Source organism: Prosopis cineraria, unplaced genomic scaffold (genome assembly GCF_029017545.1).
Source record: "Prosopis cineraria cultivar Desert tree isolate PC_DT_omini unplaced genomic scaffold, ASM2901754v1 PC1, whole genome shotgun sequence".
Lineage (NCBI taxonomy): Eukaryota > Viridiplantae > Streptophyta > Magnoliopsida > Fabales > Fabaceae > Prosopis > Prosopis cineraria.
In genome coordinates this window covers 15,906,707-15,917,510 of record NW_026555332.1, presented here as the reverse complement: position 1 = coordinate 15,917,510, position 10,804 = coordinate 15,906,707, and the positions used below count along the sequence as shown (strand labels likewise).

The following is a 10,804-nucleotide window of genomic DNA, read 5'->3' as shown; positions in this document are numbered from 1 at the left end:
TTTTTAGTGTCTGACGATTTTATAATCGTTATGTAAAGGGGCAGGACTTTATATAACAGAGTAATGTATGACAGTTAACTGTTTTTTTTTTTTTTGGGTTAAAATAACCATTATTCTTGTTCTGAAATAACCATCGTTTTTCAGATTTTTTTTGTAGTAGTAATTTCTCAAGTTTTTTGGGAAACAATCATTTTGAATTTAGTAATACTGATCCAAATTTGAGCAATGTCAAATGAGAATAAACTTTCTTCTTTAAGCAGTTTATGCATTAAATTAGTTTCATTCATTCAACATCCACTATATTTTAGCTCAACCTTAACATCACGCCAAACTCTGAACCTACTTTACAAAAGCAAAAGAAACATGAAAATAACAAGAGGACTGATTAAGACGGCAACTAGGCTCTCAAATGAGACCAGTCACAAGGTCCCAACCACCATAAACTTTTGATGAACATCCACAATCACCAATCTTGTATGCAAATTGTTGTGCTTGAATGCAAGTCTTTGCCTACGTTCTTCCTTAAGTAGACTCAGCTGAACCCTCAAAGATTCGTTCCGTTCTGCAAGCAAAGTAAAACATGTACTGCTCATCATGTTAAGAATCTTCACTTATATACTGAATTTTGAATCTCTCAAGCTTCAAGTTATGTGTTTTTTTCCCTTGACATTGAAGAAGTTATCGAGCAAGAACAAGCCCGTTGAACAAGTCTGAGGCAATATCCTTACCTCTTATAAGCTTTGTTTCATTATTAATAGCCTCTATCTCACATTCAAGATCCCTGTTCTTGGCTTTCATATCTGAAATTTCCTTCTGCATTAAATGAGAAGTAAAAATCAAAGGAATGGTATGAGAGAAGGGGTCAGATAAGCAATAACATGACCTACTAACTTTTTGAGGGCACAATCAATTTGTTCATGTTACAGAATGTTCAATGACGATTGTGCATGTGACACATTTGAACATCGGTCGGATTTAACATTAAGGTTAATTATAAACAAAGCCAGACAACACTATAGGTTAACATTCCATAAGTTGTAAACTGTTGTTATATAGATCCTTATCCAATTGAAAATACAGTGAAGAATCACCCACATAATTAGAGACTTAATAACTTGTATAGATATTGAAAATTGACAAATTAACCGAGAAGTTTTCCTTTCACGACCTATATTTTCTCCAAAAGTTGTATGTATATAAGTCACAAATCAAATTCTCATCTAGATATGACTTTTGAACCGATGTTAACTAAACATTTTATTTAAATATTCCGTCTCAATATTCTTTATAACCCACTTATCTTTGTACATGCCCTGTGTTTCACGCTCATATGATACATTTTTCTCATTTGATGCCTTAGCTTTTCGATTTTTAGCAAGCTCATTAGCAATACTTTTCGTATATTATATGTGCTAATCGATTTCACTTCCTAGAATTCATTCAAAACAATTTATATGTAGACAAACATGGTAAAATATTTCAAAACAAAATTTATGTAAGTTAACAAAACTTAGAACTTTCAATATATCTTTAGCATATCTTTTATTTAAATGCACACACTCAATTGAACTGAACTATGACTTCTCATTATGAACGACATCAATAAGTTCAACAGCCATGTCGTGAGTTCTATTAATCTGAATGTAGCATATAATACATTTATCACATGATTGTTACACATACTATAAGCAAGATAAATACATGCACAATATGCATACATAATGAGACGCGAGGGAAGAGAAAAGGAATACCATGCATTAATATAAAATACATGTAATCCGATAAAACATCAGTTTTAAAGAAAAATAAGAATACAAAAAAAAAAAAAAAAACCATTGACAGATCGTTCGAAAACACAACTTCTTTGAGAACTTAAAGAGATTGTCTATATATGTCTCTCCTCCCACTATTAGAAATCATGCAATTTGCAACAGATTAAAAAGCATCCCAAATGCATCATTTATCCATTCCAAAATACGTCCCAGAGTTTTGCAACGGAAGTTGTGATAAAATATTTTGTCCCAGAAACCTGCGACTGAAATTGGGACAAATTATTTTGTCCTTCAAATTGTCACTAACGTTCGGACAGAATTCGGTGTCACAAATAATTTCAATGCCATTTGGGACTAATTATTCCATCCCAAAATAATAGAACGGAAGTTTTTACCTTAAAATTTTCTGTCCCAATTGCGTGACAAAGGCATCGCAAAATATTTAAGTATAAATTTTATTATAATTGTAATATATATGAAATCAAAATTGTATGATATTAAATATTCTAAAATGTATTAATTTTATGCATATGATAATTTTAATTATTATTGAAAACAAACATATAGTAATACGAATTAATTGTCAATTCTGATTTGCTTGAATTATATGATGCTGATTACTTTCGGCTAGTTTGATTTCAGCTTGAGATTTTCAGCTGACACCTAAAGGGTGACGATTGAGCTGATAGACAAGGGACTAATAGACAAGTTATATACCTCATTCATTTCTGAAACAATAAAATATTTTAAATAAAATTAAACTAACCAAAGGTGTGATGAGGTTATTGTTCTCTAGGATAATCCACTTAAAACATTATGTATTTCTTAGACTTCAAAATGCCATTATTATTTTCCCCTTTGTTCATATCGTTAATTTTTCTTTCTGCATTTACATATTAGTCGTCTGATCTCATTTGACTTTACCTTTTATGATGTCTTAAGTGCTAATATTCTTCATGTTCCTTGAAATGTTGGCGATCACTACAAAATTCACTTCAAGAACCTTGTTTCTCATTTGGATGAGAATCGGTGTTTGTTGTGAATGTTACTGAGTCAAGCCACAAAAATATCTTAAGACAAATGTTGTTAACATCGTTCATTAGTGGGCATGCCATGTTTTTTATTTATTATTCATTGGTAAATGTCCCTTATTGTCGTCATCTGCAACTTCCCTATAAAATTAAAAATTACGCACTCAACTTAACTTTTTTTTTTTTTTTAACTTTACTAATACAGTCTATCATAAAGACTATTAATCTTCTTTCCAGGCATGAAATGTCTATAAGGGTTGGCCCCAATATGGATTTGTGTCATTTAATATACTACAATGAAATCTTTCTTTGAAATGTATTGAGTTCTATGACATTCTCTGCTGATAATATTTGCTACCTTCCATCTTCAGCTTGTGTTAAGATAACAAACAAGTGTCAATTCTGTTTTTCTCCTGTGACATACTAATTCATTATCCTCTGATATCTTTCCTTTAATGAAATCTTCATTATTCATTAATATGCTGTAGGTTTCTTCAGGGAAAGATCGTTCAAAAAAATGATGTAATCATAGTTGATCTTGTGGAAACCAAGTGACTGGCAGCTAAACAAATGGGGAAAAAAAATAAAGCTCTATAGGGAGAAGCATAGTGAAGATTTGACAGGTAGTTACTAACAACAAAGCTTTGCACCTTCATCAGTTTACTATTGGTGAGTCTAATTGTTTCTCACCTATATGATGGGTTAAGATGAAGACAATGAACATGAATCCGATGGTTCTTTTTATTGATTATGATGTTATTTGACTGCATTAGTACTTTTAAATCATTTTGTAATGGTCTGACACTTGAATATGATTGTGATATTAAGTTCTTAATATGTTTTGATGTAATTTTTTTTATAAGCATGTTTTGATATAATTTATTATTAGTTCATTTTTATCAATAGATATATTATTATTATAGGTTGCATAGTAATAAAAAATTATATTTTAAGATTATTAAAAAATAATAATTAAATTGATGTAAATAATTAAATGACGGATTTTCCAACTGGGGACAAATTTTGTACAGAAGTTCCTTTGCAATCTTTTGTGATGGATTTGTGATATTTGCCGTGTCACAACTTGTGTGAAGCCTTTGTGACAAACAAAATCCGTTCCAAATTTGGGATTGATATTCCATCCCAAAGATAGCTTCACAACTTTGCAACAGACGTTGGATTTCCATCACAAGAAATTTGAGACAAACAGTCAAACACCCTTCCGTCAGGAACAATGTTTCAACATTTAAAGTTAAAGGATTTTGCAGTGTCCATAGAGGGGAGAGATTTTATCAAATACCGTGAACTTGATTATCTTCTTTGAGAATTGTAAGAGTAAGATAGGAAAGTTATATACAAACCTCAATCTTCGCAAGGTCATCTACAGAGAACTGAATTGATTGAGGTTGAAGTGTCAGCGCTTTCTGCTCCGTCTCCATTGTGTAATGAGTCCTCCTCTCCTTCGAATGAGCAGCAGATTCCCTATTTGCAAGAACCCTATACAAAAAAACACTCAATATCAATCAATATCGAGAATCAAGTTCAAGGGCTTCTTATAGGAAAATATAATTCACGACTCCCAAAAATTATGTTTGACTTTACTTAACCATATAAAAATTTGTAACGCCCCGTCGAAAATATGCAACCATAATTATAATAATAACAATACTATTTTTTTATAGAAAAAAATTCAATGGAATTCATTGCATTGTCGATTATTTAATTGAAATATGAAAATATGCAGTTATGATAATTATTAAGATTGAGGAATACCTTCCAAAATGGTTCAATAATCTTATGCGTTATAACACACATATCAAGAAATATATAAAAAAAATTAAGTTAGCACTTACTTATATAACAGATGTTACATCTTGAAAATAAAAGGTGACCGCCACGTGATGTGAACCATATTACATTCCCTAAGCCTAAAATTGAGAAATCTTTTCATTTCTAAAACATAATTGAATTTCTACTGAAATTATGATACACTTAATAATATATACGTTATAACAAAAGTTTCAATAATTTTGTAAAAATTTTGACAAAATCTTCCCTGTAAATATGACCTTTGAAAATTTTATAATACAATATTTTATACAAAATATCATATCATTTAAAAGCTTAACTTCTTCCAGCTAGTAGATAGAATATATAGTAAAATAAAGACTATAGCTATAACTTATGTGGAACACTTAACAAATCTTCATAATATAATAATCACAATAATATTGGTTTTTTTAGATAAAAATTCAACGGAATTCATTATATTATGAATTAGTCAATTGAAATATGAAAAATGCAGTTACGGTAATTATTGAGATGGAGGAACACCTTCCAAAATGGTTCAAACATCTCATGTGTTATATATAACAAAATAGAGGGTGACTGGTACAAGGTGTAAATCATATCACATAACCTAAGCCTTAAATTGATAAATTTTTTCATTTCTAAAACATACTTGAATTTATACTAGAATTATGATATACTTAATAATTCATACATTATAACAAAAATTTTAATGTTTTTGTAGAAATTTTAGTTGAATCTCCTATAAATAAGACCTCTCAAAAATTCTATAGTACAATATATTACACAAAATACCATATCATTCAAGCTAAACTTTCAGCCAACAGACAAAATATATTACAAAATAAAAACTCTAGTTATAGGCTATATGGAGCACCTAATAAATTTTCATGTTATATCACATAAATTTAATCATTACATCAAAAAGGGAATCAACAAAATAATTATCTGCCTAGTTCAGCAATAAACCCTTAGTAGTCAATAGAAGGTTCAACATCAGTTAAGGTATCTGAGATCAAAAATAATTTTTTAGTAAATAACATTCTAATAATAAATAATTGGACAAGAATAAAAAGAAAGTGTGAAATAATTTTGTGCGATAAAGAGACAACAACTTTCATATAAATTATCATATCAAATATTATTATCACTTGATTTCAAGCAAACAAATAAACAGAATAAATAATTATAAATATATCACTAATTAAAATCAATGGAATATAGAATCACCAAATAATGAAAACTCATATCTATGGGGACTTATTAGAACAACTAACAAATGTAAATACATAGTCTATGAGGTTAAATAACCGAACGCTTATGCCACAAAGACATACATGGTCATACAATCCATAACGGTAAGTAACCAAATATGGCCTGGGCCACAAAAACAAAGATAGATACATAGTCTATGAGTGTAATACTAACCAAATGTAGCTTAAAGCTATGAAAAAAAAATGCAGATATTAGACCCACAAATGACAAACATAAGAAAAGAGCTAGCGAAAATTAAAATAGTTAGTCATTTACTATGGCGTGTCAAGGGCTAACAAAACTGTCATTAGCAACTAGCATTATATATAAAATCTCTTTTAAATTTATTTTCAAATATGTGAGAAAATTATCACTATTAAAATATAATTTTTATTCAAACTTGCATGGAGAATTTCAAGCATCAATTCAATAATGACAAGAACAAAATTTCATAACTGATTATCAAATTACATTTATTGATTAACTAAGAATATCAAATCTAGTAAAGATAACTCCATCAATCTTGAAAATGTATATCATGAGAAAAAGTACATGAATATGCTACAATTTAATTATTCTTCACCACCATTTTATAATTTGATAAAATAAAATAATTTAATTAATAAAGTATCCAATAATCAACATTATTGTTATTAAAATCATCTACATAAAAATATAATATTTTAGTAAAAATAATTCTATTAAAAAATTAGTTGAGATACAATCCAGTTACCTGAAATACGATACTTCCAAGATTCAAAACTTCACCTCTCAATTTCAATTAAATTTCTTGTCCTCCAAACACCCTACAAATTATATTAAGATTTTTAATAAACTTTCAATGCATTTAATAATTTCCTTCTAACATTACCACTATCAAAATTTAGCTATAATAAATTTAAAATTTTAAATATAAAAAATTTACATGTGAAAGTCCCCCAAAGGCCATATAGCTAACTACTTCATTAAAATACAACATCCTCTTAGTCTTTTTGTCAAAACACCAAATGTACCTAAGTTTAAAATCCCATAATAATGCTTTAAACCGTTCAATATCTTGCCCAACAATTTCTCACAGCCTCATAACTCCAAAGAATTTAACTAGCTACATATCACTTTCATAATCAACATTTTTACACAATACCAAGCTCAATTCACTAGATAATAGCATCCAAACTAGTTATGTCTCCCAAGAGATTTAATCTAATTTTAGTAAATTCAAAGTCAAGCAAAACTTTCCTAACGGGTATTTTATTGAATATCTTATAAGCATTAATCCTGTAAACCAACACCAACCTCTTCCTCTTCAATTTCACTTCCAAAAATTTTACAATGTCAATGTTGTAATCAATAATCAAATGAAACCCAATTAGAGCTCAAACCCATACCATCATTCTCTTATTCTTAGTACTAGAAATTTTAGCTTAACTCAAATTTTCTGTCACACCCCAAAAATAAAGGGTGATCGGCATGGATACGAACCATTTCACACATCCGTAAGCCTCAAAATGAAAATTTATTTCATTTTACAAAAGAAAAAAATTAATCAAATTACATGAAAGTTAAAATAATTTTGATGCTACTTGTCATTTGAAAGTTTCAACGTTTTTGTAAAAATTTTGGCAAAACCTCCCCTATAACTAAGATCTCTTGAAAATTCTATAACAGAAAATTTTTACAAATAATAGTATAAATCAGGAGCATAGCTCCTTCCAGCTAGCAACCAGTATACAAACCAAAATAAAGTCTATTAACAATCTATGTGGAGCAACTAATCTTTCTTCTAAATCAAAATACATAAAGCTTAAATATTAATATCAACAAGTAATAGTACCAAACAAAATTTCCACCCAATATAGTTGTATTGCGCTTTAGAGGTCAGTAGAGAGATCAGCATTAGCTAATAACTCTGAGACCAAACCAGTATACCTTTGTTGACTTATGCAGAAGCGGCCCTAGCAGGTGAGACAGAAGATGAATTAAGGCAAGGAGAAGGTTGAATTGATCCATGGCTTGACATAGACTGGATATATAGACTGTCACGCCCAGCAATATGGGAGTGACTGGCATAGGATATGCATCTAAGCACACATCCCTTAAGCCTAATTCAAAAAAATGTTTTATTTAAAAAATACTTTTCTTTTAAATAAAGCCTTAATATTTTTGTAAAAATTCAGACAAAATCTCCCCTGAGAATGGAATCTCCTAAAATTTTATAACGCAATAATTTTACATAGAATATAATATCAATCAGGAGCTTAGCTCCTTCTAACTAGCAAATAACATATATCAAATTAGAAACCTAACTATAGGTTATGTGGAGCAACTAACCTTACTTCGAAAACAAAATACATGAGTTCAAATATTGATATTAAAAGGAGATAATGCTAGGCAAAACTCCACCCAAAATAGATGTATGCCCTTCAAAGGTAAGCAGTACGATCCTAGTCAACTAATAAATCTGAAACCAAAATAATTTCTAGTGAATAACGTCTCAATAATAAATAATTAAATATAAATAAAAAAAGTTAAAAAAACAATAATGTAAGTTAAAAAGACAGCGATCTCCATAAAGATTCAAATAAATGTAGAATAAAAGGATTCTATATAACTTTAAATGAAATCTTGAACCATTAAATTATCATATCAAATATTGTTATAACTTAATTTTAAGGAAGCAAATAAATAAAATAAATAATTAAAAATATATTGCTAATCAAAACCAATGGGATATGAAATCATTAAATAATTAAATTCATATTTATAGGGACTTATCAGAACAATTAACAAACGTGGACACACAATCCACGAGGGCAAATAACCAAACGTGGCTTATGCCATGAAAACAAACGTGGACGCACAGTCCACGAAGGTAAGTAACCAAACGCAACTGAAGCCACGAAACAAACGTGGACACACAGGTCACGAAACAAACGTGAGTACTATGCTCAGGAATAACCATCCCTCCGTTCCACGTGCGTTGGCCATCGCACGGGGCTAGCACCTCCTATGAACACCCTGCTAGCTAGGGGTACCATGGCGCGCCAAGGGCTAATGAAACTGCCGTTAACAACTAGTGTTCTGTACAAAGTTTCCTTTTAAAACCATTTTCAAACATGCGAGAAATCATCACTTTCAAAATACAGTTCTCATTCTCAAAATCAAACTCGCATGAATACTTTTAAGCATTAAAACTTTTCAGAATCAAATTTCATATCCAATGCTCGTGCTTGCATTTATTGAATAAAAAAAATTTCAACTTCGAACTTGCATGAATCATTTTCTGTATCTCTCCAATATTTGCTAGAATAAAGATCTCATAATCAAAGTTCAAACTTAATTTAATTGATCAAATAACATTTTAAATTTGGTAAAGCTAATTTATCAAAATAAAATAATTTAATCAATAAAATATCTCATAATCATATTGCTGTCGTAAAAAGAATTTGCATAAAAATGTAATATTTGAATAAAGGAGATTTTAATAAAGTATCAGTTGGGACGCTATTCACTTACCTGTCATTTTCAGAATTCAAATTTCTCCTCTCAACTTTAATCAAATTTCTTCTCTTCCCAATTCCCTATAAATCATATTAAGATTTTATTCAATGCTCAACCATCACAATAATTCCTTTTCCAACCTCACTCACCACCAATATTAAATTATAATACATTTGAAACTTTAAAAAAAAAAAAAAACTCACTAGCACTTAGTCAAGGCACCAAACATACATCATTTCCAATCTGCTCATAAAATACTAGCATTCGATATTTTATCAACAATTATCCATCTCCAACAACTCAAAAATCACATTATTAATGTCATAGGCAAATATTCTTTGCAACATCCAAATTAAAATTCATACTGCCCACAAGAATCAATAAAACTCATGAATATTCAAAAATCAACTTCAATTTCTTCTAATAAGTACTTCAACAACCATCCTATAATCATCATTCCTCAAGTTACATATCTCATGTTTTTTTTTAACTTAATCCTGACCAAATCTTCACTGTCAACCAATTTAAACAAAATAAATTTAACTTAAAAATTGCTCAAGTTTTAAGATAATTTCCAACTCAATATTGAATTTCCTCCTCTTTACAACAGTACGACAATAGCAGAACATCCACAAAGAAAATCTGTAACCTCACGCACAAAAACAGAACATACTTATACTCACAGCAAAATCAATAATGAAAATGTTTGAATCCCCTCACCTCAACCCAGCGACATGAACAGAGAAAAAGGAGGTGATAATCGACGCTGTAGCAGGTAAAAGAATGAGATCCGATTGAATTCCTTACAGCAACAAGAACAGAGGAGGGAGAAGCAGCATCATTAACCAAAAACAAAAGTAGAAAACCATCAAAAGTGGCACAGGGAAAGACGGACCATAATCTGTACCTCAACATAGTGGTACACGGTGAGCTAGAAGAAAGGAAAACGGAGAGGTTTTAGCTGACGTTCAGCGACAGGAAAATGAGCTCCACCTTCAGCTAGCTGTGAACAAATCGACCATAAACGCTCACGCCGGCGATGATTGAAAACAGAAAGGAAGGAAGCGAAAAGCATAGAAGAGGAGCAAAAGAAACATGAAGAAGAGCACTTCTCTCTCCCTTGACAGATCTGGAATAATCGAAGAAGGGGCTGGAAATTTTTTTATCAGATGCAAGAGGGGCAGTTTGGTAATTATAGCACGAAAAGCATAAAAATGAGATTTCCTAGTCTTCATTAGATTCGAACGCGGGACCTGATGCCTGAAACTTATGCCATCTACCACTATACTAACATCCCTTCCTGTCATAACAGTTCCAAAACTAATATAATTACCATTAAAATGCAAACTTATATATATTTGCATTTTTAAATTTTTTCTTGAATTCCTAGGTTATTACATAGACATTTTCTTCTCAAATGATCAATCTGCCCACCCT

At 30.2% G+C, this 10,804-nt stretch overlaps 1 protein-coding gene across 1 annotated transcript; it reads right to left on the bottom strand.

Moving 5' to 3' along the window:
- Positions 1–226: 226 nt before the first annotated feature.
- LOC129307646 (probable transcription factor PosF21) lies at positions 227–10,484 on the bottom strand. The gene is made up of 6 exons (XM_054948502.1): positions 10,275–10,484; positions 10,088–10,169; positions 9,383–9,447; positions 4,165–4,300; positions 729–813; positions 227–562 (listed from the first exon to the last, which is right to left on the bottom strand). Exons 1-6 carry the CDS (start codon positions 10,280–10,282, stop codon positions 420–422), a joined length of 519 nt encoding a protein of 172 aa, XP_054804477.1. The 5' UTR covers positions 10,283–10,484; the 3' UTR covers positions 227–419.
- Between the last annotated feature and the right edge of the window lie 320 nt (positions 10,485–10,804).